This window comes from Lichenostomus cassidix, chromosome 21 (genome assembly GCF_008360975.1).
Source record: "Lichenostomus cassidix isolate B80296 chromosome 21, HeHo_3.0, whole genome shotgun sequence".
NCBI lineage: Eukaryota > Metazoa > Chordata > Aves > Passeriformes > Meliphagidae > Lichenostomus > Lichenostomus cassidix.
This window is the reverse complement of record NC_139501.1, coordinates 4998400-5026098: the sequence shown is the minus strand read 5'-3', so window position 1 is coordinate 5026098 and position 27699 is coordinate 4998400. Positions and strand designations below refer to the sequence as shown.

General features: G+C 49.8%; 1 protein-coding gene across 4 annotated transcripts in view; it reads left to right on the top strand.

Moving 5' to 3' along the window:
• Window positions 1-27204, top strand: part of DISP3 (dispatched RND transporter family member 3) — a 35587-nt gene extending 8383 nt beyond the window's left edge. For 2 of the 4 annotated variants that reach the window (XM_085079980.1, XM_085079978.1), the window contains exons 2-21: window positions 8558-9482; window positions 10673-10892; window positions 12357-12493; window positions 12892-13026; window positions 13255-13415; window positions 13922-14061; window positions 14797-14942; window positions 16371-16532; window positions 16907-17068; window positions 17497-17619; window positions 18212-18348; window positions 19262-19443; window positions 19866-19996; window positions 20119-20294; window positions 20976-21102; window positions 21904-22049; window positions 22363-22522; window positions 23166-23279; window positions 24253-24419; window positions 25076-27204. In XM_085079980.1, coding sequence (XP_084936106.1) covers window positions 8567-9482; window positions 10673-10892; window positions 12357-12493; window positions 12892-13026; window positions 13255-13415; window positions 13922-14061; window positions 14797-14942; window positions 16371-16532; window positions 16907-17068; window positions 17497-17619; window positions 18212-18348; window positions 19262-19443; window positions 19866-19996; window positions 20119-20294; window positions 20976-21102; window positions 21904-22049; window positions 22363-22522; window positions 23166-23279; window positions 24253-24419; window positions 25076-25438 — 4005 coding nt within the window. In that variant the 5' untranslated portion in view covers window positions 8558-8566 and the 3' untranslated portion in view covers window positions 25439-27204. Of the gene's footprint in view, window positions 1-2871; window positions 3108-8557; window positions 9483-10672; window positions 10893-12356; window positions 12494-12891; window positions 13027-13254; window positions 13416-13921; window positions 14062-14796; window positions 14943-16370; window positions 16533-16906; window positions 17069-17496; window positions 17620-18211; window positions 18349-19261; window positions 19444-19865; window positions 19997-20118; window positions 20295-20975; window positions 21103-21903; window positions 22050-22362; window positions 22523-23165; window positions 23280-24252; window positions 24420-25075 lie in introns of those variants that run through there. The other 2 variants (XM_085079981.1, XM_085079979.1) reach the window with 2 other exon arrangements.
• Window positions 27205-27699: the final 495 nt, after the last annotated feature.

The following is a 27699-nucleotide window of genomic DNA, read 5'->3' as shown; positions in this document are numbered from 1 at the left end:
TGGGCTCTCTGTGAGATGAATGTGTCATTAAAGCCTGTTTGTTTATTCTGAGACCCTTCCCCCTCCTCTGCTGATGGTCTGCAGGACTGTGCTCACTGAGCTGTGGTCATATTTAATGTGAGTTTCTGCATGGCTGCTGCAGCTGGCAGGGAGCTTTAAGTCCTTGTTCTGGCAGGGGATCTGCCAACCTGCTGCTCAGGCACTGAGGGAGCTTCATCTCCACATCTTCCCCTCCAGAAGTTTTCCTTTTGTTCTGAAAAACCTTGTTCTTGCCCGGGTGCTGCTCTGGAGCAGTGAGCTGTGTGCCACTAGAGGCTCTCCAGCCTCTGGGTGTTGCACATTTGCTTCCAGATCTCTCACTGATTCTTGGAAGATGAAATAGCAGAGCTAATTAATCTAATTCCACAAGCACTGGGTTTTCCTGGGAGGAGCAGGTAGCTGCCTCTGTTAGAAAGAGAGAGAAGTGTGGGAGGCAGGAAAGCCATACCTGCCTAGATCCCAGTTTTCAGGCTGCTGAGAGCCAAACAGCTACAAGCTGCTCTGAGAGTCCCTCCTGATCCAGCAGTGAGTTTTCCATGGATCACTAAAGCCTGGTTTGCTGTAGTTATTCTCTCTCAGTTGTAGTGACTCTCAGGATGAATTCCCCCCAAGATTCACCCTCAGATTCTCAGGAATGAAAGACTATGTCAGTGCCACAGATGAGCTCAGCATGGAGCTGGATTGGTGCAGGAGTATTTCAGAATTCCTGCTTCTCCCTCATTTGGGAGAGAGCTACAGATCACTCACTCCTCCCTCATGCTGGTGTGTGGAAAGCCCTGCTGAAAAAGTGAATGGGACTGAAATACAGTGTGTCCTCATCACAGATTGCAGCCTTTCAGCCTTTCTGTTCCAAATCTGGCATTTCCTGATGTCAGTCAATTGTGGCAGTGAAAAATAAGACCATTAGATCTCAATGGGTATCACCTGGAGTGAGACACTGACCTGCAGGACTCACATGTGCAGATGGAGCTTTGTTCCTGTTCCTCCCCTTTCTGGAAGGTCAGAGCACAATGAGCAGAGCTGGCTCAGTCCCCTCTTCAGGTGGAGCACTTTTAACATATTTTAAACTTATTGTACCTTGTATGTTGGAATTGTAAGAAGTGGAGCTGAAACAGCTGCCTGTGCTGTGGTTGGTGAGAAGGCCTGGCAGCACAGGTTGGAATTCCTTCCTTTCCTCTCCAATTGCTGCCCACAGAACCACAGTCAGCAAAGCCTCCTCTGCACAAACTGCTGCTTGAGCTGCTGAGGAACAGCTCAGATGGAGGGTGAGGAAGTTCTCCTCCTCCCTCTCAGTGATGGACTAGCAGCTTCTGTGGCTGCTGTGCAGAGGAGCCTTTAGCAGAGGGTGTTCTGCTCAGTGCCAGAAGCAGTGTGCAACCAGCAGGGTTTTGCTGGGGAGCTGCAGATGGATGAGGCTGCACAGCCAGCCCTTGTCTGTCCTTCCTCCCCCTGCAAGGGTGGCTGTGGGGAGAGGGGACAGACTCTGCTGGGAATCCTGCAGTGCCAGTGGTTAACATAAACTGGGCACAGGGTGGAATAATAAATGACTGGTAGGTGCTGACAGCAGGACCTGGCTTTCCTTGTCATGGTGACAGTGGTGTGTAAAGCTGGAGTGTATCTATAAAAGAGCAGCACACAGGCTTTGGGGATGGCAGTGTATTCCACTGGCTTGGGAACTGATGATTCCCTCTGTGGCCTGAAATTCCTTCCTGGAGTGATGCTTCTTGGGATAGTTAATGCAAGACCCTCGTTTGTGGCAGCTATCTGTATTTAATGATCTGGAAAGGCTTTGCTCTGAGCTCAGGTGCTTTGGGGTAGGTGCTGGAGTGTGGGAATCCACATCCCTTTGACAGGGCTGTTCCTTTGGGCCCCTGGCAGGTCAGATCCAGGGTGCTTTTGAAATCTCTCAAGGCACCCAAAGGCACCCAGCTGACCCAGAAGCCCTCCCTTTACTTAGCAACAGCAAGTTGCTGGGGCTCAGACAAAATCTAAGTCATTTCTGCAGTGGTAAGTCATGTCTGAAGCATATCAGAGCCTCAGCTTGCTTGGTGTCAGTGCAGAAACCTGGAAGTGCCACATGCCTGAGTGACAGCAGAGCTTATCAGCAGCATAAGCAAGTAACTTGAGTAGTTAACATGGCACAGGGCAGCAATGCATGTTTCATGAGATTATAGCCAAGAAGCTGCTTCTGACACCTACAATTACTAGTTACAATAGCCAGGAGCAAATTATTTTATCAGGAAATTAATTTTCTTTGGCAGTGACGTGCATGCTAATGAAGTGCTCATGCAGTTGTACCTCTGCAGCAATCCTGGGATGTCAGGGCACTGAACATGCATGGCTTGTTATCAACAAATCCTAGTGACCTTTGCATTTGAAAAGTACCAGTTTCAGTACTTTAAAGCATGTATTTTGGGGCAGTTTGTTGGGTTCTTTTTGGTAGCATAGATGGTGTGAAATTGGCCCTCATTGTGGAGGTTGGATATCCCTCACCAGCATAAAGGTGGCATTGCACAGTGCTGGTTCTGTCTGATGATAGAGCTCAAATTAAACTCACAGAACACAGCAGGGTTTGTGGTTTGCTGCACTCAGCCCCCATCTTTGCCCCCAAAGAGATTTGGTCTCTTGTGTATCCAACTAGGCACCCAAAATAAGTGTCTCCTTCTTCCTCCATCTCCTGAGCTCCAGCATCTGCCAGACTACACCACCCCCTCCTTCTCAGAGATGCTGGGAGAAGATTCACTTCAGCCCTGTTTGCTCAGCCCTCAGACTCTGTCGTGACAGGCAGTGTTGAAAAGCTCACGAGGAAATTAATAATTCTGCCTGTGAGGCAGGCATGAGCGGTGTGCAGGGAATGAGGCATGAGACCACAGGCTGAATGATGAGGAGAGAGCAGGGTAGTGAATAACTGCTGGGTTTGGGGAGATCATCCATCTCATGCACTGGAGGAAGCCAGAATCCTTGCTTTGGACACTGGGCTTGGAAGCAAAACTGCACTGCAGAGCATTTACAGAAGAGACAAAAATTAAGGATGCTGTGTCAGCCCTGAATTTGGCATTTCCTGACTGGTGAGTGCTTGACTTTGCAGCTAATCCTTCCACCCTGTTTTTGGCATGCAATTATGAGTAGATCTAATCAGTGCTTGTCAGAGCCTGGAATAGCAGGTGGGTGCAGGCAGGAGATCCTCGATGTTGTAGGCTGAGTGCTCCTGGCAGTCTTTGTCCAGTCTGAAAGCTGGAAGAGAGGTGGTAGAATCATGTAGGCTGGAAAAGATCACTGAATCTGATCATTTAAGATCGTTAATGCTTCTGTTTCCAGCTGCTCTTATCTTAGCCAGGGTGTAAAAGTTCCTGTAAGGGGAAAGAGGGATGGAACAGCAGTGGAAGTGAACACCTCACTGAGAGGTGATGGTGAAAATGCCTGTGCTTGATTTGATAAAGCTTGAGATCAGATAATCCTCTTTCCTATATACAGCCCTGTCTGTTGTCCTGCTTTTTGTGGGCAAGTGGAATTACAGACTGTAGAGCTTTAATTTCTGTATTTTAAAAATAATTTTGTTGAACTTTTTCCCAGCAAACACATATTTGTATCATTACACTGTAATTCCAATAGCTCTGTGCTGCTGGAGCATTCTGATGCCATGCTGATCTACAAAGTGCCTGGGATCTGGCAGGGTTTTTGTGCATCTTACCAAAGGATTTAAAGCAAGTGGAAAGGGAAATCAAAAGCACAGAGAAAGAAAACAGATTAAAGCCTTGTTGCTGCGTTGTGCTTGCAACTGGAAAGGTGAACCTGCTTAACTAATACTGGTGGAGTTAGGCAGATCAGACAGTGCTTTTGAGCAGCATGAGCATCTCTGGGCTCATATCCCACTGCAACAGGCTCTGGCTGGGTTGTATCCTCAGGTGCAGCTTCTGCTCCATGGCTGAATTAAGGCAATGTTCTGAGAAGCACTTTAGGAGATTCAGGGTCAGGTGTCCATGGCCTGCTTCACTTTTCCAGGAGTGCAAGGGTTATGAAGTCAGACTTCTAGTTAGAGGGAAATCATATCTAATTCTCCCTACTCTTGCTTAACAACTCACAGTTGTTAGTGGTCTGTACTGGGAAAGGGATTCCATGCATTTGATGACAGCTGTGTTGAAAAGGAAGAAGAGTGACCTGACAAAGCCCTTCTTGGTTGTGTTTAGAATTAGACTGCTGGGTCAGCCTCAGTGCTTTGGGTGCAGAGCAAGGCTGTGGTGCTGCCCTGGTGTCCCTGTGGAGCTCTGCTCTAGTGTTCTACATCAATAACACCCTGCAGCTGTTCTGCATGGCCAGAGCTGTGTGCAGCTCTGTGGCACAGAGATGTGCCTTTCAGCAGGACCTGGGTGCTCCTAGGATGATTTGGAAGCACAAAGGCTGTTTCTCTCCCTCTTAGAGGAACTTTATGTAGCTAACAAAGAGGCTTACAGCTGCCTTTGGTAGAAACTCCAGGAGATTTCAGGAATACAAATAGGAGCACAAAACTGCTAGCTCTGCTCTGCAAGCTCTGCTCATGGGAGAAACCAGTGTGAAGTTTAATTATTTTGTCAATGAGAATCTCCTACATTACAGAAATTGTCTTTCCCTCCCTTCTAGTCTTGTGCTTTCTTTCCTTTTTTCTTCCTAGCTTGCTGCTGCACAAGGCTCCCTTTTTCCTGTAGGAAGGAGCAACTGGGTAATTGAAATGGAACACTAGTGAGGATTTTTTAATCTGAAAGTCATCATTAATTAGTCGGGTCGGGTGTAATTAGCTTCCTGATCTGTCACTGCTTCTCTCCAACTTGCCAATGACTTTCTTCTATCCTAGATGTCACTGAAAAGGATCTGTCATGGGTGTTTTTCCTGGTTAAGGTGCAAGTGAATTACAATCCCTGTGGGGCTGTTGGGGTTTGAGCTGAATCCCACCTGCAGGAAGCCTGTTTGCTTTGCAAAGGGCAGAGGGAAGCCCAGGAAATCAAAATGCCTACCCAAACCAGCTGAATCAGTGCATCTTCTCTAAAGAGACAGACCCAGGGCTCTAAGCAGTGCTCTTGTTCTCTGCCTCTTTCAGCCTGGCCCAGGCTAAGCTTGTGAAAGTTAGAGAGATTTAGTGAAGGCTGCAGGATTAAATTCTCTGTGTATATCCTGGGGTTGAAAAAGTAACTGGAACATGATTCAGTGCTGGAAGTCCCTGGGTAGTATCAGAAGTGATGGAGGGAAAACAAGCTCAGCCCCCAAGTAGAATTCAAGCAGAAAAAATGCATTTCAATCCCCTCCTGGCTGATTTAAGGGTTTATCTCCCCCACCAATCCGTTTGCCGAATTTTGGGTTGGATAAGCTTTCATCCTGACCCAGGCAGCATCTGAGGAAGGTAGCAAAGCCAGATGAGTTCCAAGGGCAATGCTAAGTGTGTCGTGTCTGGGTTTGGAGGTGAATCATGTGGTGAACTCTCTCCTGAAGGAGGTTCAGAGCTGTGGATGAAGGATGCAGGCACATGCTTATTCCACATGCAGAGGGACACTGGCACTGCTGGGGACAGCCCAGCTGCCACCCACCCTGCCCTTGCCTCTGTCCCAGACCAAATCTTCATCCTTCCCTGACTCAGCTCTCATGTGAGTATATACAGGGGCTTCTCCAGAAACTGCTGTGAATCAGACAAGATTCTCACACCAGTGCCAGAATTTGTGCTGGTCTGCAGCTGGAGTGTGACACATGTTTGTCACCAGACACTGTAGGTGCTCCTGTATTACAGACTGGGGTTTGCACCTTCACAGAGGGAGATGCCTGAGGTCTGATGCCATCCTTGACCTGAGGGTTTAGCTCAGCTCTTGGTTAAGAAAGGAGATGGTGTGATCCCTTTTCTGCTGCCTTATTGTTATCTCTCTCTCTCTCATTTCCCTTTCTTGAGACATGCAGGCTATTCAGTTTCAGGATGAGAATCTTTTCCCTCCTTCTCAGTAACTCAATAAAATGGGAAATTATTATGGCTCTTTACATCTCCTTCTAAAGAGAGAATACATGTACTTGTTCAGGTCTCATAGTAACTCCATTCTGTTGAAGGAGAGCTCAGGCCAGTGGGAGAAGAGTCAGGGGAGGCAACTGCAGGTAAATACCAACCTGCCCAGGTGGGATGAGTGGGGTTTGCAGGGTTTGCTGAATTCCCTGCAGCACCAGTTTGCACTGGTGTGAGCTGGAGTTGTAGCCTGGCTGTCCCTTAGAGGCTGAAGGGTGACAGTGGCTGTCAGCTGAGTGATGCACAGGGGTCACACACCAGCCTGTGTGTGCTGAGGATGCCTGGCAAGGGTGAGCAGTGTGGGGTGAGCTGTGAGCTGGGGCTGACACAGTGCTTTGGGCATGCCTTGTCAGCCTGGATGGGATCATGGCTGAGTTTGGGAGTGTAGAGTGTGGGAGAGAAGGCAGAACTGTGGGAAGAATCTTCCAGGAGAGGATAAATTTGCAGATTCAGAGACTTGGGAAGGTCATGACACAAGCAAGGCTCTGCAAGCAGCAACACCAGAGCACGTGTGTCTGTGTTCCCACACAGCTGAGCAGTGCCTGCAGTCAGTCCAGTGCCTGTCCTGGGCAGCATAATTTGTTTGCTCCTGGCTCTGCCCCACTGCCAAGGCTCACACAGTGATCCATGTATGCTCAGGGAAACTTTCAGGCACTCCCTGGCTGTTCAGGATTATGCATCCTGGATATTAAAGAAATCTCAATGGAGTCTAAAACCAGCTAGATTACTCCTGACCTTTCCAGAGGCTTGAAAAGAGACATTCATCCCCTGCTTTGCTTTCCTCTTGCATGTGAAGGGGGCAATAACACAGAAGAGTTTTGTGAGCTCTCCTCTCTTCACCCAATTTCTCAGTCTCCTGAGGGTTGGAGGGCTGGCAGGAGAGGGGCTGTGGCCATCTGCCAGCAGTGGTACCTCTGTTTTTGCACTGAGACGGCAAAACAGGAGGCTCACATGTGCCTAACACAAATCCTAGCTGAGGTGGGTGAGGCACTGCAGGAGACTAACCAGGGTGAGGGGCTGAGAGAGTCTCTGCTCTCACACTGACAGGAAGGGTAGGATGTTTTAAACAAGATCAGTTTGAACATTCCTGCTCTCCTTGGCATGGGCAGGAGCAGGGGGCTGGCTGTTCTCCACAGGTTCTGGGATGAGGGGAGCACTCTGCCCAGACATGCAGAGATGCTGTCCAGACCAGACTGAATCCCATGGGAGCTGGCACTGCTCACTGAAGAAAAGCCACTGGCATCACTCAGGCTGAGCAGAGCCAGAGAGGCTGCTGTGACCCTTGCTGCTTTGCACAGTGCTCCTCTGCCAGGGAGCATTTTTGTCCCATTGCTTTCCCTCTTGGTCTGAGTTCATGCAGCTCCCAGCCCTTCTGAGGACTTGGAGTTAAGAGGTGCTGGTGATTTATCTTCCTGCTGATATAAGACCTGTTAAAATAGAAACACTGGTTAGGAGCAAAGCTGGTAAATTGCTTCTGGCCTGTGTGTAAATTGCTTTCAACTCCCAAGGTCAGGAAACGAACTGAACTTGTTCATTCATTCAGTGACAGGGACTACTGGCTTTGCTGCCTGGAGCCAGAGAAGGGAGTGACACAGGGTCTGGGCTTTGCTCTCGGGGAATCCTGTGGATCCCTGGCTTGGGAGGCTGCTGTGAGACACCCAGGGAACCTGGGAAACCCCTGCTAAAGAGAGAGAGCACTTCCCAGGGATTATCCCTTTCTTTCCTGGCCAAGTGTTGGCTGATCAGGGAGGGTTTCCTCCTTCATCCCATGAAAGCAGTAATTGCTTTTTCTTCTTGGTTGTTCTGTAGGAATGGAAAAGATGCATTCTGTTAACAATATCCTGCAGGAGTGGAAGGAAAGCAGGTTGTTCAGCCCTTTCCCTTCCCAGGCTGTTGGTGGATATCCCTTCAGGGACTGGAGCAGGGTCACAGTGAGTTCTCAGAGGGTTTGCTGTGTGCAAAGGTGTGTCTGCAGGTGTGTGTGCTCCTGGCTCTGGGTGCACACATGCATGCTTTGTGGGAAAGATGAACACTGCTGCAAATAGCTGTATTTAGGGGAAATCTATTGTCAGCTCTAAGGAGAGGAAGATCTGCTCTCTTGCATTTTGCACCTGGTAGCACAAGCCATTCCTGGGTGTGAGGACAAGGTTAGCTAATTAAATGTTCCTGTTGCTGCAGTGTGAGCAACATCCTGTGAATCCCTACAGTCTCCATGCCTGGTGCTCCTGGAGCCATGCAGAGCTCTCCTGTGCCACATCTCTGGGCTCTGGGACTGTCACTTGAACTTTTCCCTCTCTGCTTCCTCAGGCAGGCAGAGTGTGGGATATTAAGGCTCTTCTTTCAGTGGCTGTGGCAGATCTGTGGGGTTTGGAAGGAGTGATGCTTTGCTCCTGAGGGAACTGGAGTGTGCCTCCCTCCCAGCTCTGCTGCTGTCACTGGATTCATGGCTGTGCCTGTGACAGCACTGCTGGCCCTGCTGACTGCTCCTTCCCTACCTGTGTGCAGGTGCTGGACATGGACACAGAGGATGACCCCTTGTTACAGGACGCCTGGCTGGAGGAGGAAGATGAAGATGTAGCCTTCAGCTCCCGGAAGAGGCAAGAGGGTGCTGTGTTGTGTGGGAAAAGCCCCTGCAGAGTGAGGCCCCTGTGTGTCACCCTGCCTGTCTCTGGCTTCTGGAACATTGTTGGCTGGGTGTTTACCAACCCATACTGTGCTGGCTTCATACTTTTCCTGGGCTGTGCCATCCCTGCTGTGCTTGCTGTTGTCATGTTCCTCCACTACCCAGCCCTGGACATCGACATCTCCTACAATGCCTTTGAGATCCGCAACCACGAGTCCTCGCAGCGCTTCGACGCCCTCGCCTTGGCCCTCAAATCCCAGTTTGGCTCGTGGGGGAGGAACCGCCGGGACCTGGCTGACTTCACCTCAGAAACCCTGCAGAGGCTCATCTTTGAGCAGCTCCAGCAGCTTCACCTCAACGCTTCCCACCTCGGGGTCAAGCGCAGCTCCCTGCAGAGCAGGACGAGCTCCCCGCAGCCCCAGAGCAGCCTGAGCCCAGGAAACCAAACTGCCAGGGTCAGGAGAGGAGTGCCACGCTGGGATTACTCCAGCAGCTACATCAGTGCCAACACTCAGACCCATGCCCACTGGCGCATTGAGCTCATTTTCCTGGCTCGGGGCGACTCTGACAACAACATCTTCACCACGGAGCGCCTGGTCACCATTCACGAGGTCGAGCGCAAGATCATGGATCACCCTCGCTTCAGGGAGTTCTGCTGGAAGCCCCATGAGGTCTTGAAGGACCTGCCTCTGGGTTCTTACTCTTACTGCTCCCCTCCCAGCTCCCTCATGACTTACTTCTTCCCCACGGAGAGAGGAGGGAAGATTTACTATGATGGCATGGGACAAGACCTTGCTGACATCCAAGGTGAGCTCAGGGCTGTGGGCAAGGGCTGGCATGGTCAGGGAATGCCTTTCCTCAGATGGGCAGCTGAGAGGGGTGACTGCCTTGGATGGAGAGGAAGATGCTGCTGGGCTGTGCCTTGAGGAATTGTCTTTGCTGCACCAAGGTCCCTTTTCAACCCTGCAGCTCCAGTCACAGGTCACACAGACCCTACAGGGACAAGTGAGGGAGTGTCCTGCATGGTACAGATGTCTTCTCCTGACCCTTGTCCCCTGTAGGTGGCTGTGGTTAACTAGAGCAGTGTCAGGGCTTGAGCAGACAGTAGGGATGAGTTTCCCTGCACTGCAGAGCAGATTAAAGAGGGCTGCTCTGGCAGCTTGTGTGTCACCAGCTGGAAAGGCTCCTAGGAGAGGAGGAGAAAGGCCCTGCCTCTTCTTCCCAGCTCTGCCCTGTACTGTGTACATCTAGTGGAACAGAGGCTCTGGGTGGTGACAAAGAGGTGACTCATGAGGAGGCTGTGGGTGTGATGTGGCTGTGGGCTGCACTCTCCATCTGTCTCCTGAGCCAGGCTGCAGAGAGGAGAGCAGAGAGGAGAGCAGTCCAGGAGCCATGCGGGGAGCAAGTAAAGAATTAACTCTCTCTGTTCCAGTAACAGTTCTGCTACCAAGACAGGAAAGAGCATAGTTTCTGGTCTTTCTGGTACAAATTTAGGGAACTGGGTTTTGGGACTAGAAAGGCAGTGTCCAGTCAGAAACGCTGAGTGCCTCTATCTCTACCTCCCTCACACCATCAGATGGCAGAGGTACCAGGTCACAGCAGAGCCAGGACTCCTCTTCCATAGGCATAGTTTAGTTCTTGTCTTCCAAGTGTAATGGAGAAAATATTGTCCCAGGAGAAGGAAGAGCATCCAACAGTGGGAGTATTGGTTGGGATGCTGTTGGCTGGGGGTGCAGTGGTTCAGGTCAGTCAGGTGGCAGATGTGTCCCTGGTGTGGAACTGCATGTTGACAAGCAGTCACAGGGCAGAAGCAGGATGTGAGACTTTGCAATGCACATTTCCCTGACCCTCCTTGCTCTCTGGAAGGCAGCAGCAGTCAGCATCGCTCTGATGAAGGACAGGAAGACTCCCCATTTCCCTTTGGCAGATTAGAACCTGTGCCTTGCCAAGACAATCCAACAAGTGCCTAACAAAAGTGGCTCTGCTTTCTCCTGCAGGGTCCCTGGAGCTGGCCATGACCCACCCCGAATTCTACTGGTATGTGGATGAGGGTTTGTCTGCAGAGAACATGAAGAGCTCCCTGCTGCGGAGTGAGATCCTCTTTGGGGCACCTCTGCCCAACTACTACTCGGTGGAGGATCGCTGGGAGGAGCAGCGCAGAAAGTTCCAGAACTTTGTCATCACCTATGTGGCCATGCTGGCCAAGCAGTCCACCAGGTGAGGATGGGAGAGCATAAGAACAGGGAAGGGCAGAGTGTGGAATGGACCTTCAGGGTGCAAAAGCTCTGCCTTAAGGTTCACAGCAGGGCAGGTGTGCCTGTTCCACTCAGATATATATGTTCCATTTGGCATCACCAGGAAGGCACCAGGCACAGAAAGTCTGGCATGCCAGCTTGGACTACTGGTCAGTCTTGAATGGTGGTCATGGCATAATGCTCCAGGTGAAGGAGAAAAAGCATCTCCATTGAAACTGGGCTCAGGCATGGAGCTGTGAAGGAGGGTGGGGAGCATATGGCAGAAAAGCCAGAAAATTCCCCTTTAATGTCATTTCCTGCTGCAGCAATATGCCAGAGACACCAAGAGAGACAATGAATGGGGGCAAAGTTTGAATCTCATGCCTGCCTTTCCACTGAGCCCTTGTCTGGCACTGGCTCTGTTTGATTCCATCTCACAAATCCAGTTCCACTGGCTCAAGCAGAGCTGCTTTCCTGCTCTGAATTTGACCACCACTGGTCTGATGCAGGGGATGAAACCATCTTTACTCAAGGCCACTCAACCCGTGGATCCAATTCTGCTTTTGCTTTTTTGTACAGAGAGGTGGGGAGGAGAGTTTCAGGGCAGGATAAGTTTCAGGAAGTGCAATCTTTTTTCACCACCAGCTCTGTATGATGTAGTTGAACAGAGCTTTGCTCAGTGCTTGTGAGAGAGAGGTGATAAAATAGAGCTAAAAGGGCCAAAAGAGCATCCCAGTGCCCAGGCAGCTGACAGAAGGCAGTAGTCCTAGTCTCTGTACCTTCCTAGACTCTCTAGCAGGTTCCTACTGCCCTGAGTCTCAAGAGCTCCCAGAATGAAGGAGTGCTGATCTTCAGAAGCAGGTTGGAATGCAGGCAGCCACGAAGCATTCTGAGCAATGGGCTGGCAGAGCAGGTTGTGATTTTGATAAGCCAGAAGGGAACTGGGGCCAAGGCTCAGTTCCAAACTCAGATCCCGGATAGCCTCCTATGGTGCAGCATTATTGTAGTCCTGGTTAAATTACGTTGGATTACTTCCACTCAGAGCTGCTTCCAGAAGCAGAAGCTGGTAAATCATATGGTTCCTGATAAGCTCACTCTGCCTGCATCTGCTGTGCTAATATAATAAGTAATGATTAGGATTCCAGATGGAATTGGCTTTGAAGGCTTCAGGAACTGTCTGTCAGTGCCTAAGACCCACCATGCACTGGAGGAATTTTAAAAATATTAGACCTGCTCTTTACTTTTCTCCTTCCCTGTGTGAATTTCACCTCCAGCAGCAACTTTGTTCAACCTGCTCTCACTATTCTGAGCTGTTTCTACAGAGAACTGCCAGGTTATTAGAGCAGTGACCTCCTCTGGCTCTGGAGGAGACACTGTGCTTTAAACCACCTGGCTCTGCTCCTTTTGCACTCAACTATTCCTCTTCTTTCATCCCTTCTCACCCTAGCAAAGTCCAGGTGCTGTACGGAGGGACAGATTTGTTTGACTATGAAGTGAGGAGGACTTTCAACAACGACATGTTGCTGGCCTTCATCAGCAGCAGCTGCATAGCTGTCTTGGTCTACATCCTCACCTCCTGCTCAGGTAGGCTGGAGTCACTGCTGCCCTGCTCTAACACAAATCCAGATGTCTCTCTGAGTCTGTGCAAGCTGTGGGACAGGTTCTGATGCCCTGGCAGCATGCACAAGGGCAAGCCAGTCTGATTCTCCAGAGCAGAGATTTGGCAGGGTGGGCAGGGTGAGGGAAAGACTCACAGGAGATCAGGAATAAGATGCAAATTCCCATCCTGCTACTGCTGGCATAAAGCTGCTGCATGAGCCTCATGGGAAGGAGTCTGCAAGCAGTACTCACACAGCCCTGAGCTGTTCTCTGTCACCAACACACTCATGGGAACCAGGATCCCAACAGGGCGGGTGGGAGGTGTCTGTTCTCCTGGGGGTGCCCAGAAATACTATTTTTTCTGTGTTTCTTTTCTGCTGTAGTGTTCCTGTCCTTCTTTGGCATTGCCAGCATTGGGCTAAGCTGCCTGGTGGCTCTGTTCCTGTACCATGTCGTGTTTGGGATCCAATATCTGGGTATCCTCAATGGTGTGGCTGCCTTTGTCATCGTGGGCATTGGTAAGCATGTCTTTATTCAAAGCCTGCCTTTGCTGCCTTGCCCTGCCTCCTGCCTGCAGCAGAGAAGGTGATGGTGGGAAATGCAGATTGAATTTTCAGGCCCTTTTGAGGGGACTTATAAGTTTTACCTATAGACCTGTAAGTGTAATATTTTCAGGTCAAATGCCAAGGGGGAAATGAGATTTTTTTCTTTGAGCAGAATATCAACATCTCTGCTGTGTTTTCCAGGGGTTGATGATGTGTTTGTTTTCATCAACACCTACCGCCAAGCCACCCACCTGAAGGACCTGCGGCTGCGAATGATCCACACCATCCAGACAGCAGGGAAAGCCACCTTCTTCACCTCCCTGACCACTGCTGCAGCCTATGCTGCCAACATCTTCTCTCAGGTACCCTGAGCCTTGGGGATTGGGGTTTCCATTTCTGCCAGAGGGGCTGATAGCTCAGGAACCTGCTGAACCCATCTGTCCTCTCCTTCAGCACAGTGGGCTGCCAGACCTGCTTCTCACAGGGCTGTCTGTAAGGTAGAGGGTTAGCAGCCAAGGAAATGCTTCTGTGCCACTGATCTAACAGGATCCAGTGGCCACCAGGCTGTCTCAGTGCTTTACCTGCAGGCTTTGCTATCATGGCTGAGGTCAGAGTGTGAATTGACCTCAATTGTATGCAATTGTATGTGTGTGCACAGGTGCCTTCCATGAGCCAGACCCTGCAATGTCAGTCAATCCTCTTGGTTAAATCCTATGGAATATTGGACCATTTGTGTCCTCAGAGCACTCAATGCTCAGCTAAACCTTCAATTTACTCAGGTTCCTCAAGACATCTCTTCCTTGCCTCCTGTCTCTCCAGCAATCCTGCTGCAGTTGATACCAACCCTGTGTTCTCTCTCTTCATGTAGATCCCAGCTGTGCATGACTTTGGACTCTTCATGTCCCTGATTGTGTCCTGCTGCTGGGTAGCTGTGCTCTTCACCATGCCAGCTGCTCTGGGAATATGGACCCTTTATGTGTCCCCACTGGAGAGCTCCTGCCAAGCCAGGTGAGCCCTGCAGCCTGTGGGTGGGAAGGTGTGGGATTTGCAGTCAAGGAGGTGTGCAAATTCTTTCCCCATCATCTCAGTTTATCCTCATTCCCCTCAGGCAGCTTGGCTTTGGCTCTGACAGCAGGGAAATGTAAGTTCTGCCATTCCAAATTGGAGCAAAATGGAAAGGTCAAGTTGCAGTCTCATTCTCTCTGCTGTGTGCACAGGTGCTTTCCATGAGCCAGACTCTGCAAAGTCAGTCAATCCTCTTGGTTAAATCCTGTGGAATATTGGACCATTTGTGTCCTCAGAGCACTTAATGCACAGCTAAACCTTCAAGCTGTGGAGACACAAACCCTGCAAGGCAGGCAGATCACCATTGCTCCTGCCTGTGAGCACAAGCAGGATGTAGAGATTTGTGTTTGAAAGTCAGCACATTTCCTCTCCCCCTGCTCTTTAACACTGCAGATGACCTGGCCTGTTTTTATTCACTAGCAGGGACATGAACTGCTGAAATTCCCATCACTCAGCACCCAGTGTCCATGGCTCAGCCCTACCCTGTGTGTCCAGCCTAGCTCCTTCCCTCTCAGCCCTTAGCAATAGAATTTGCTCCTGGCCCTGCCTGCTGTCTTTCCAAGTAATTTCAGCAGGTTGTTGCTGCTCTCCTTGCCACTGAAGGAGCCCACTGGTGACTCTTCACAGGGTTTGTGGCTTAAAACTCTTGCCTTTGTCTCCTTTCCTGTTCCCATCCAGCTGTAGTCAGAAGTGCACCAGGAAGAGTGCCTTGCACCTGGCTGAAGATCTCTTCATTTCCCAAGAGGTCACCTCCAGAGCAGGCAGAGAGACCCTTCCCTACCTCGATGATGACATCCCACTGCTCAGCGTGGAGGAGGAGCCTGGTATGTGTGTGCTGTGTGGTGCCTGCAGGGGATCACACTGCCCTCTTTATCCTGCAGTTCTCCCTGCTCCTTGCCTCAGTTCCCAAATTGTGAGCTGGAGGTGGTGCTGTCATGGGAAGTTGTAGGAGACAGAACTCAGTATTCCTTCTAAGTTGCTTTGAGATCTTCAGTGGGTGTCAATACATGCTTTCTAACTACTTTGCTAATTCTCTTGGGTCTACCATGGTCTGCTTTCTGTCTGGAATACTGATTGTGAGATGGATGTAGCCAGGAAACATGTAATTCATAACACCAGGACAGCTCACCTTGGAGTAAAGTTTTCCACTCTTCCCTGCCATTGGGAGCATTTGGGAATTCCTGCATTTGGGAAGCAGGAGAAAGAACACTGTTTTTCTCCAGCATCACCCCCCTAGAGCAGCTCCTCCATCATGGCGTGAAGAGGGCAGTGACTTGCCTGAGATCACATAAGCAATCTAGATAAAAAGCCCAGAAATTCCCTATCTATTATTAGGATTAGGAGATAATCCTTCCAGCCCTGATCCCAAGAAAAAGGTGCTTACAGAGTCATGCTCTCTTGTACTTGGCTTTTAAAACTTGCTGGAATCTCTTCTTTTAAGACCCCCAACAGCAGTGGTCTGGGCAGTGAGCATCTTCCAGGCCTAGAAAAACTGGAACTGGAGGTAACTGGATCATTTCCATGGCATGCAGAGCCCTTTCCTTGCTGCAGAGTGGGCTCTGAGATGCCTTTGACAGGCAGGCAGAGAAGCTCTGGCTCTGTGCTGCAAGAATTCTTAGTATGCCACAGCCAGACACAGTGATAATGTGTGGAAATAATCCCTCCCTTGCCTGCAAACAGCAGGATGTTTCCCCCCAGGGCCCTTGGGTGTCAGGGAACTGTGAAGAAGCAAAGCAGCTTGTTCCAGCTGGTGACCAAGCATGGTTTGTAGGTTGGCTGTACAGTGTGCTGGGCATGCTTGATCTCACTGCTGCAGTTCCCTTGGCATCCCTGAGCTGGAGAGAAGAGGATCAGGAAGAGCCAGGCTGCAGTCAGGAACAGATCAGCTGTGTGTGATTAGCAGTAAGATGTATTTAGTGGGACAGGGACAAGTTCTGCTTGGCCCAAGGAGCATGCAGTGTCCCTGTGACCATATGGAGAGTGTTTGTGGGATTTGGTGGAGGAAGGAATAGCCTGAAGCACAGATTTTTGACTGAGCTATGGCTTTACAAGTGTAGCTGTTTCATGGCAGTGACTTGACAAGGAGGCTTCTTGTAACATCCTCTGAGTCACTGCCTCTGCCTGGCTCTGACTCCATCTCTTCAGCTTGAGTGAGTTGTACAGCACCTTGCAGAAGATTTGATAAAGGAGGGCAGACAGCTCTGAGAGACACTCATAACACTGAGGCTGCTTTTGATTTCTCTCTGTTCTAGTTTCCCTGGAAATAGGGGATGTCCCCTTGGTGTCTGTGATACCAGAAAATCTGCAGCTCTCTGCAGAGAAGAGCAACCGAGGTCACTTCATAACTCACCTGCAGGAGCTGCTGGAACACTGGGTGCTGTGGTCTGCAGTGAAGAGCAGATGGGTGATTGTGGGTAAGGAAAGAGGCAGGTATTCCATCTACATGGATTTCAGAGGGTTTGACATTTCAATCTGTCGCCAAGCCTTGATTATTAGTGACAAGAGGTGGGAAGAGGGACATGGTAAGTGTCTTCTAACACAGCAGAAGAGTGCTCCCAGAACAGTCAGTCCCTAAGGGACTTTTCCATCCCTCTCTTTTCACTCAGATCTAAAGTGGCAAATCCTGATGGAGTTTTTCCCAGGCATGGGGCTTATTACAAGAAGGTCCAGCTGCCAGTGTGCTGGCTTTTTACCAACTGAAAATACCATCTTTCTACCACATGCTTGCTCTCTGAGCATGCCTGAAGTGCATCTAGGGTCCCACACTCACCCAGGTTTCTCCTTGCAGGGCTCTTTCTCCTTGTTTTGCTCCTGTCCATATTCTTTGCCAGTCGCCTCCACCCAGCCAGCCGAGCTCCAGTCTTGTTCCGGCCAGACACGAACATCCAGGTGCTGCTGGACCTGAAATACAACCTGAGTGCTGAGGGCATCTCCTGTGTCACCTGCTCAGGTGAGAACACTGCTCCCCAAACCACAGTGGGTGCAGCTCAGCCATGGACTAGAGGAGCTGAAATGTGAGGCAGACACCTATAATATTCAAATATCTCACTGGACATTGGATGGACCCTGTGGAAGGGAGGCATACACTGGGAGTGGGGATGGTTGAGTTGCCTGTAGGAGTGGAGTTTTTAGAAAAGTATTTCCTGCTTTAGCCAGGAACTGCCTGAGTATTTCTGCTGGAGCAATCACTTCACAGACCATGAAAACTGACTGCTTTTACTCAAAGTGTTGCTCTCATGTCAGAGCCCAGCCCAGGGTCTGTGGCATTGTGTTGCCTGCCCAGGGTTTGGTGCTCAGCAGCAATCTGGTGTGCACAGGGCTGGTAGGTCTTTTCTCATGCCATCCACTCTTTCCTCCCTGACTAACCTTGTGGGACAGGTTTGTTTCAGGAAAAGCCCCACAGTCTGCAGAACAACATCCGAACTTCCTTGGAGAAGAAGAAGAGGGGCTCGGGGTCACCTTGGGGAAGCAAAGGCAGCATGAGTGATGCAGGGCAGCAAGGTGAGTGGGGCATGATGACTCTGTCACACCAGGGCCCAAGGATCCACTGGGGCAGAAACTAAACCACATCCTGTCTGAATAGCTGGTGGGGAATAATTCTCTTCACAGCCTAGCCCACTGAGCCTGGTGCTGGATGTGTGGGGTATCTCTAGAATCCCCCTTTCCCTGAATGCCTACTGCTCTTTAGGACATGATCCTATAACCCAGGTGGCAGTACAGTCTAGTGCCATATCCCTCTGATCTGAGTGCAGGACTAGGAACTCTGAGCTTTTACATCCCAGTCCTGTTCACAATCTCATTGGCAGGTCACAAGGAGAGTAAATTCAGCCTGTTTTGTGGGGGATTTGGAGGATAACAGAGTTATTGGGCCAGATCCCAAGGTGACATGAATCAATAAGCCATCAGGAATTACTGCAGCTCAGGATGTATTTGTGGCAGCCTTTGAAAGGTGTGCTGTGCTGCCAGGTGGAGGCTTTGCCTGCCATCCCAGAGCACACAGCAGACCACAAGAACCCTGCTTTGCTCTGCCCATGTCTGTAGGATTTGCTGACTGAGAAGTGCCACCAAACCTCATGCCCTCTGTTTTCTTCAGATCTCCAGGGGACTGTGTACATCTCCAAGTCCAGGAGCAAGGGAAGACCAGCCATCTACAGATTCTCACTCAATGCCAGTGTCCCTGCGCCCTGGCAGATGGTGTCACCGGGGGACGGGGAGGTGCCTTCATTCCAGGTGAGTCAGTCCAGGAGGCTGGATCCCTCTGTCAAGAGTGCAGCACTCAGCAGGTGAGCACAAGAGCCTCCTCCTGTCTCTCCACGGGGTCCTGTGTAGCTCTGGGTGACATTTTCAGGGCACTGCAGTAGGGTGGTTAACACAGAAGGCATTGTGCTTGGCAAGATGATACCTTGGAGTGCCACAAGACTTACCTGTTGCTGTTGTGAGGTGACTGTCAGTGATGGGAGCAGAGCTGTAATTTATTATTAACAGCATCTCACAAAGCAGTTTTCATCCTAAGGATCTCAAAGCTTTTACACATTAATGAATGAAGAGCCTCACATGATCACTGTGAAGTAGGCAAATGTTATTCCCAACTCACAGATAAATGAGGAGGATGGGAATTAAATTACATTCTGAAATTTGTGCAATGGATAAAAGACACCTTTTCCCTGAAGGAAGAGCAGATCTGAAGTGGTGACAGGGTCTTGCATCCATCTCCTTGATGGGAAAAATTGGACTCCAGAGAAAATCTGTGGCTTGCCAAAGCTCCATACAAACAAAATCGAATGGAATGTATTTACCATGGATGCTTTCCTAGGAGGGAGCTAAGCCCACAGCCTAGAAGGAGTTAAAGTATAAAGGATTACCACATCTGGACATTTATTTACAGGGTATCAGTGTCAGGCTTAAGGTGATGACAACTCAAATACTCAGATGGGTCACTGGGAGCAGGGGTGCTGAGGTGCCCATCCCACACTGGCCATTGCTGGAAAGGGGCAGGCTGGGGGGCTGGCTGGGGCTGTACCTGTGCTGCTCATTCTGTGTGGCTGTGCCAGTGCTCAGGGAGGAGGGGAGAGTGTGATGCTGATGTGCAACAGGCTGCAACCCCGTGGAGTTAAGTATCTGTTTTCATTAATCCATTGCTCAGGTGTATAGAGTGCCTTTCGGTAACTTCACCAGGAAGCTGACAGCTTGTGTGTCCACAGTAGGGCTGCTTAAGCAGACGAGCCCCAGGAAGTGGATGATGACCACCTTGTCCTGTGACACCAAGAAGGGCTGGAAGTTTGACTTCAGTTTCTACGTGGCCTCCAAGGAGCAGCAGCGAACACGGTAACTTTCCAAACCCACTCAGGACCAGGCAGATGTGAGATGCCAAATGGCCAGTGCTAGCCCTGCCCTCAATCAGTGACATCCATGGCCCTAGAATCTGCTTTGCTGGACAAATGCCCCATCTCTGCAGTCACTTTGCAGGCCCATAGCATCATTAATGTGCCAAAGGCTTGAGAGGTTCAGGACTGTGACTGGGGGCTTCTTTGGGTGGCAGAAAGATGTTGCTGATCTGATTCTTGCCCTTACCCACCTGAACTCTTGGGCTGAACAGGCAGCACAGAATATGGACTGGCTAGAGATACAGGCCTGGAGATGTTCACCTTTCCCTTCTGTCCCTGAGAATGTCTGTTTTGTGTAACACTTTGCATGCATCATCTTCTCTACCTGTGAATCCCCCATAACCGATTTTCTTTGCTGCACAGGAAACTGTATTTTGCCCAGTCACACAAACCTCCTTACCATGGCCGAGTGTGTGTGGCACCTCCAGGCTGTCTGCTCAGCTCCAGCCCAGATGGACCCACCAAAGGCATCCTCTATGTTCCCAGTGAGAAAGGTAAGCTGATGAAACCCTTTTCAAACACACCAAGATCCAGACAGTCACACTTTTATTGCCATCTAATGCAACCAACCTTTATTCTTCTGTTTTATTTATTTATTCAACCTTTTATTTGACAGCAGCACCCAAAGCAAAGCTGTCAGCCACCTCTGGATTCAACCCCTGCATGAACACAGGCTGTGGGAAGCCAGCTGTGAGGCCACTGGTGGACACTGGAGCCATGGTGTTTGTGGTGTTTGGGATCCGAGGGGTTAATCGCACGAGGCGCCCAGACAACCACGTCATTGGAGACATGGTACACATGGCCTGGCATGATGGGAGTGAGGGATGGGCTCTCTGGAGGGTGTTAGTTAATTAGTTAATGCCCACAGCAGTCTGGACAGATGGGAGGGCAGAGGTGGTGGCATTGTGATCAGCCAGTACAGCTCTGTTGTAGCAAATTGACAAAATCATGGAGATCAGGAAGTCCTTGCTGAGAAAAATACTTCAGAATTGTCAGAAAATCCCTCTGAGTGCAATATATAACCTTCTAATTTTGAGTCTAAATCTGGCTTTCTTGAGGATTTTGGAAACAAACACATCTTGAGCTCGGTACAAAATCTCACTATGAATTTCAGACTGAGGAAACTGATCTTTTTCTGTAATATATATCTTGTTATGATGTATTAACAGGAAAAAATAAAAACCAGTTACTCCAGGGAAAGGTTACTAAATGTGACTTTTCCAGAAGCAGCTAATCTCTGAGATCTGATACCTTGACACATGGCAGTCTTCTAGAAAAATTATGCTTAGCTTGGCTTTCTGGTTTCTCCCTGCCCTTTGATTTGGGGGTACTGTGCAGAATCAGCTCTTGCCTGTTTCCTCTGAAGGGGCAGTGACAAGAGCAGGCAGTGGGGTGGGCAGGAAGCTGGAGTTGCCTTTTGTTGTGTTTGTGCCTCACGTGTGGTGCTCTTGTCATTGTGTCTCCTTGTGAAAGGGCAGCGTTATCTACGATGACAGCTTTGACCTCTTCAAAGAGATTGGCAACCTGTGCCGCCTCTGCAAAGCCATTGCCAGCAACTCTGAGCTGGTGAAGCCTGGAGGGGCTCAGTGTTTGCCCTCTGGTAGGTTGAGTTAACTCCTCTGCAGCTCTGCCTGTGCTTGGGCTGGGCTCTTCAACAGCAAACTGATAGGGTGACTGCTTCCTGCTGTCTCCTGTTCTTCCCAAGGTAGCTTGACCCTTCTAGGATGTGTCATTGGTTGTGCTTTTTGGGACAGAAAGAAAAAAAGATGGTCTATTTAATGCCAAAGACACTGGGTGTATTCTTTGGGATTTAATCCAGGAAGATAACAATTAAGTTTGTTCTTTCCAGTCCTGGGAATTTCTTGAGATACAATCTTTTGATTCAGTAAATATCCCCTTAGTAGCTCCTGAATAATGATGAAATCACAGCTGATCTCATTGCAGTGAGGCTCCTCACTGTCTCTGTGGCTTTGCACACCTGCCCAGTGACCATCTCTCCCAACTTCAGAGGTCACAGGGCTGTGGAGCTGAGCCTAGGGTGTATATTTTGGTTTCAATCCAAAAGCCAGTTTCATGCCTGGAGCAAATCCTGCCAGTCCAGGCAGACAGCTGTCAGCACTTGCTCTTTGTGCTGCTTCCTGACAGCTGGGGACAAACAGCAGTGGCAGTGTCCTGTCCCATGCTGGTGGCACAGAGTGTCCTTTGAAGCAGCTGAGACCTCAAGGGCTTTGGCAAAACCAGAGTGGCAAGGGGAAGCAGCTGCTGTCAAATGGGGCCTGCTGTTCTCTTGGGGCTCTCATTTTGGGTTGCTGGTTGGGGTTTTTCATCCCCTTGCTCAAGGTGTTTCCTTTCCCTGTTCTGTGCTCCATCCCTTGCTCTTTCTTTCTTTCTTTCTCTCCAGGTTACAGCATCTCCTCCTTTCTACAGATGTTGCACCCTGAGTGCAAGAACATCCCTGAGCCCAACCTGCTGCCTGGACAGCTCTCTCACGGGGCAGTGGGGGTGAAGGATGGGAAGGTGCAGTGGATCTCCATGGCATTTGAATCGGTGAGCATCACCTGGTGACATTGTCATTCTGGTGACAGTTTTGTCTTGTGACTTCTGGGGGTTTAGCTCTGCTCTTTCAGCACTGGCCACTTTCACTTGCAGCCATAATTTAGTGTTTGTTGAAGACATGCCTGCACTCACAAATTGTTAGATGTGGCTCTTTATGCCACAATTAGCTCAGGCAAAAAGCTGGTGGCAGATTTGCCCAAATGCCACTGCCAGTTCTGCCTGGTTAGCTTGCTGTGCCCTTTCCCTAGCCATGCCCACCCTGCCCAAAGAGCAGGACACAAGGGATGTGTTCATCTCCTTACAGACAACCTACAAGGGGAAATCATCCTTCCAGACTTACGCTGACTATCTGAAATGGGAGACATTCCTGCAGCAGCAGCTCCAGCTCTTCCCAGAAGGCTCTGCTCTCCGCCATGGTTTCCAGACCTGTGAGCACTGGAAGCAGATTTTCATGGAGATTATAGGTGAGTGGCTGCTGTGTTTCTCTCCCTGGGGAACCCATGCTCTCTGATATATCTCCACAGCACACTCCATCCCATATGGTGGCCATGGGTTATACCTGCTGTCCCTTGCCACTGCTGTGCAAACTCCTAAAGCCTGTTCCTGCCCTAAGCAATGTGTATTGTCAAAATCTAGGCAAAGCCCAAGGGCAGAGATGAGGGACTCAGCCCTGCTGATGTGGGATTCAAGAAACTGATCAGCTGTGGCTAGCACAGGTCTTTCCCATAAGAATTTTTCCTGTGTTTTATAAACACAGATAAAGTTTGGATGTTATTAAAACAATGTCTCGAGAGTTGGACAGTTCAGGCCTGGCCAATCAGGCCTAGGGGGAGGTTTCTGACTGACCAATCTGAGTGACCTCTGAAAAGTCTATATAAGATGGAATTAAATAATAAAAGCTCTTCTGGATGCCATCTTTTGAACCCGGGTTTTCTTACTCTGCTAGCGGCTCAACAGCGACAATCACCTTCTTTCCACTCTCCTCTTCCCCTTCCCATCTCCCCCAGTGTGACTCCATGCCTGCCTTGTTGCCAGCAGGAGCACAGTACCTTTCTCATCCCAGCTGTCACCTTCCAGGACTCAAATCATCTGGCTGTTTTCTTCCAGGAGTGCAGAGTGCCCTGTATGGTCTTGTCCTCTCTCTGGTCATCTGTGTGGCTGCTGTGGCAGTGTTCACCACACACATCCTCCTCCTGCTGCCAGTGCTGCTCAGCATCTTAGGTAAAAACGCTAATTCCAACGTGTCAGCCTTTCACTTTTCCTGAAATTGGTGGGTTGTGGCACTGCTGAGTCTCTGGTGGTTTGAACTGAATGGCTCATATTCTGTGTAAACCTTTTTGGCTTTCCAGGAGAGCAGACTGGCTAAATGAACAGAAGAAACACTCAACAAATGCACAGGAACCTCATTGGGAAAGTAGATTTGTGTGTCTAATTCCCAGTGTGTTTTATCTACAAAATCCCTTCTTATTTGTTTAAATAAGGGTTTTAGCTACACAAATGCCATCCCTACCTGTTATGTATAATAATGTGATTAAGTCCCACATGCTCTGAATAACAATTGCACTACTTTCCAAGAACCTGCAGCATGGCTGCTGTTTCCAAGCAGTGGGAGATGTTAAAAGCTAAGTATTTTAGCAGTTTTGTTAGTATTTGAAGCAAATTTGTAAATAGTTTCCTCTCCCTGGCTGGTGATTTGAGGATATTGTGGTCTAAGCGTGTTGCTAAACTCAGTTTAAAAATGAGATCTATCATTTTGAAACCACTTAGTCTCCCACACATGACTCACAAACAAACAGCACTCCTGCCTTCAAAAAGTTTGCTCAGCCTGTGTGTAAATCCAGCAGGCAAAACAACAGCCTCACTTCCCTGAGGTGCTTGTTGTGCTCACAGGGACACCTGTCTGGGCTTGAATTTAGCAAGAGTTAGTCTAGATTGGCATCAGTCTGTCAGTTTGCCTGATATTTAACTGGGTGTTCCACTGGCCCCAGCAGGTCTGATCACCTTAAGGAATGGTTCCTGTGGTGAGGGAAGTGTTTGTCTCTGTGGCAGGGTGAGTGAGTTCAGCATTCAGGCTGGCTGGCACACAGACCTGCAGGTGTGATCCCAAATTCCGCAGGGACTGACCTGTATCAGTAGGTCTGGGCAGCAGTCCCAGAGTCCTTTACATTTTCCTAACTCCACCTTCCTCACACAGGGGTTGTCTGCCTCGTGGTGACCATCATGTACTGGTCAGGCTGGGAAATGGGAGCTGTGGAAGCAATTTCCCTCTCCATCCTCGTTGGCTCCTCTGTTGATTACTGTGTGCACTTGGTGGAAGGTTACCTGCTGGCAGGGGAGAACCTGCCACTCCAGCAGGCAGAGGTGAGCTCTGTTCTTCCTGCAGCCTTGCTATCATTCCTCTTGTGCCCTCCCTGCCCCTCAGCTGTGATGAGAACCCACCATGGGCAAGGGACAATGTGTCCTGTCACCCTCAGAGCATCCCTGGGGGATTTGCTGCTTGTCCAGACTGTGAGCTGAGTACAGTAAACCCAGCTGAGAGTCCCAACTGCATGGTTGTCCCTTTCTTGCTGGCCACAGCTGTGTCCAAAGCCCTTTTCATGTCCAAGTGAAGACAGTCTGTGCTGGAACAGCTCCATACTAATTCTGTAACCTCTGAAAATTGCTTTGCTGGACTTCCAGCTCGTCTCCAGTGTTGTTAACATCTTTTGTCTCTTTGGGAAGATGGAGACCACATTAGCCTGGGATCTCTGATGCCAGCTGTAGTGTCTGCATGCAGTGCTTGTGTTGTGTAGGCCTGCAATGAGTCTGATGTGGTGGGAAGGAGGAAAATCCAGCACCCTCTGCTGGGTTTTAACCCTGTGGCTCTTTGCTCAGTGTGCTCAGAGTGGCACTCAGGCAGCCTCTTCATCCTGAACTGGGATTCTGTGAGCTAAGCCACCCTCTCAAAGCCTGAAACAGCAGTGTAGGATTGTGTACCAGTGTAGGATTGTTGTGCTAACCCTGCTGTCCCTTCCCAGGACCCCACGGCGTGCAGGCAGTGGAGGACAATGGAAGCAGTGCGGCACGTGGGAGTGGCAATCGTCTCCAGCGCTGTCACCACTGTGATTGCCACCATCCCCCTGTTCTTCTGCATCATCGCCCCCTTTGCCAAGTTTGGGAAGATCGTGGCTCTCAACACGGGCGTGTCCATCGTGTACACACTGACTGTGAGCACAGCCCTGCTCAGCATCATGGCTCCTGGCACCTTCACCCGCAGCAGGACTTCCTGCCTCAAGGCTGGGCTGGGGGTGCTCCTGGCTGCCCTGCTGGGTCTCTGCATCTGCCTGGCCCTGCTCAAGAGTGGATTTAAAATCCCCCTCCCCAACGGGACAGCTGTGTAGAGCCCAGGCCAAGAGCCACATGCTCTGTCCTCTTGCTCCCTTTTTTTCTTTTCTTTTTAAAGAATATTTTTTGTAAGAAAAAGAAGAGGAAAAAAATATCCCATTTTTCCAGAAGTTTTTCAACTCCAGATGCACTTTATTTTCTAATGAGTTTTGCTCTAAACTTGTATTTATTTTGGGTAGTGATGGATGGATGATGGACAGTGAGGGCTGCCCAGGGAATACCTCAGCCCATGAGTAGGAGAGGAGGAGGTCTCCTTCTCTCAGTTTCTTTCTGCTTTCTTTTTTTCTTTTCTTGTTCTTTTAATTTATTTTTAACAAACAGAGCTTTCTGGAACCACGAAGCTAAAAGGGGGAGAATTTGGGAAGGCCATCTGATCCTTTCAAAAACCCTTCCCTGTGTCCTTCCCCTCTCCTTGTCCAGGATCAGCAGTGCAACAATGACTCCTGAGGTGATGTCCAACTCCCACACCAAGCCTGTGCCTCGATACTTGAGCCTTCAAGAGCAGCAGTGAGCTGCTGGACAGCTGGGGAACAGCATTGTCTGGATCCCTTTGCCAGACCAGCAGTGAATTCTGCAGCAGCTCTCATGGGTGTCATTTTGGGATCCAAACTAGAGCTGTTGGGTGGCACCACCTGCAGGGAGCTGTTTTTATCATTTGGGGAGGGTGTTGGGACACGTGAAGGGACAATCCCTCCTCTGTGAAGGGACAGTGCACCTTGTCCTGGGCTGCCATGTGTCTGAACAGCCATCAGCAAGCAGACAGTGCCCTCAGCAGCCTGCCCTCCTCTCCCCCATCTCAGCAGTGAGGCCAAGGCAGTTTCAGAGCTGAGTCCCCTGGTCACCACCCCAGGCACTGCCTCTGCTCTTCCTGCTGGAGAGAAAACAGAACCTTGAGCTCCCTGCAGAGCTCTTGGGTCACAGCAGTCAGACCTGAGGACAAGGTAACCCTGTGGCCAGGTGGAGCCCAAACCTCACAGCATCCTCTGTGGCAGCTCAGAACCACCCTCCTGTGTGGAGCCATGAGGGCAGCAGAGCTGCAGCTGCTGTCTGCTCGGAGCAGATGGTTTATATTAAAGTAAAATGAAATCGCAAACTGGTGCCATTAACAAGTACATTTTAAGCACCGCTGATTCGATCATATTTTGAAAATTGAAATAGCTAAATGTGCATTGATAAACAGCACAGCTGGTCCTCAGCAGAAGGGAGGGTCAGGCCCACTGGGAGATGCATTAACCATTATTTACAAGGGTGACAAATCGAGTAATGGGGCCAGGAAGCAGCCTGACTCCATTTCTTTTACAGATTCCATGTCCTGCTGGCTTTGTGTTCTCTGTCTGGATCAATCCCTCCTTTAAAGATGAAAATTCCAGGAAATGCATCCCCATTGTGGGGCTGTGCTGCTGAGAGACTGAGCTGCTTCTGCTTGGCTCAGTGCATCCCTGCTCTGATCCCTGCCAGTCTTACACCTCCACATCCTGTCATCCCTGTGAAACTGGATCAAATCCTTGTTTCTCAAGTAGGTTCCCTAAGGTTCCCCAAGCTGGAGAGAGGAGTTCTCATTGCTTCCAGAGCAATCCTGCTGCAGGCAGTGAGGGTGGTGAGAGAATGAGTAGAGCAGACCTGGTTTCTCCTTGCTATCCCATGGTGCAGCTGAGTTTCAGCTTTCTGCAAAGTGTTAAATGTTCCTTGGCAGCTACCTCTAGTCTGCACCAGCTCCTTCCTAAAGAACCCTGTGCCCATGAATAAATGGTTCTGGAAAGGATTTCTGACTGACTATCTTTAAGCTGTGCTGCTTTGATGTCTGCTGTGCACAGCTCAGCCCCATCCCTGACCTGTAAACCCTGCTGTTCCCTATTTCTGTGCTCCAGATTTAGCTCTTGGTGGTGTCCTGAGCACTCCTAAGTGGCAGTGACTGCAGAGGGCAAGAGTGATTTACAGCCCCATGGGACCTGTGTGGCTGTGGGGGAGAGCAGGATATCCCTATGCTGTGGTCAGGAATGCTCTGGTTGGTGGCTTGAGTTGAACTTAGCAAACACTTCCAACCTCCTCTGGATGATTAAAGCTGATGGATATTTCCAGGTCACCAGACAAGAGAATAAGGTGCTGAGGGCACCCCTAGAGAGGAATTTCCTCCTTCTCTAAGTATGAAGAAATGTTTAAATTTTTAAGAAAAGGCACAGGTGTGCTTTGAATCCTGCAAGGTTGAAAGCCTGTTTAAGCCCCTGGTATCCTATGTTTGTGCTCACTAGAAGGAGGC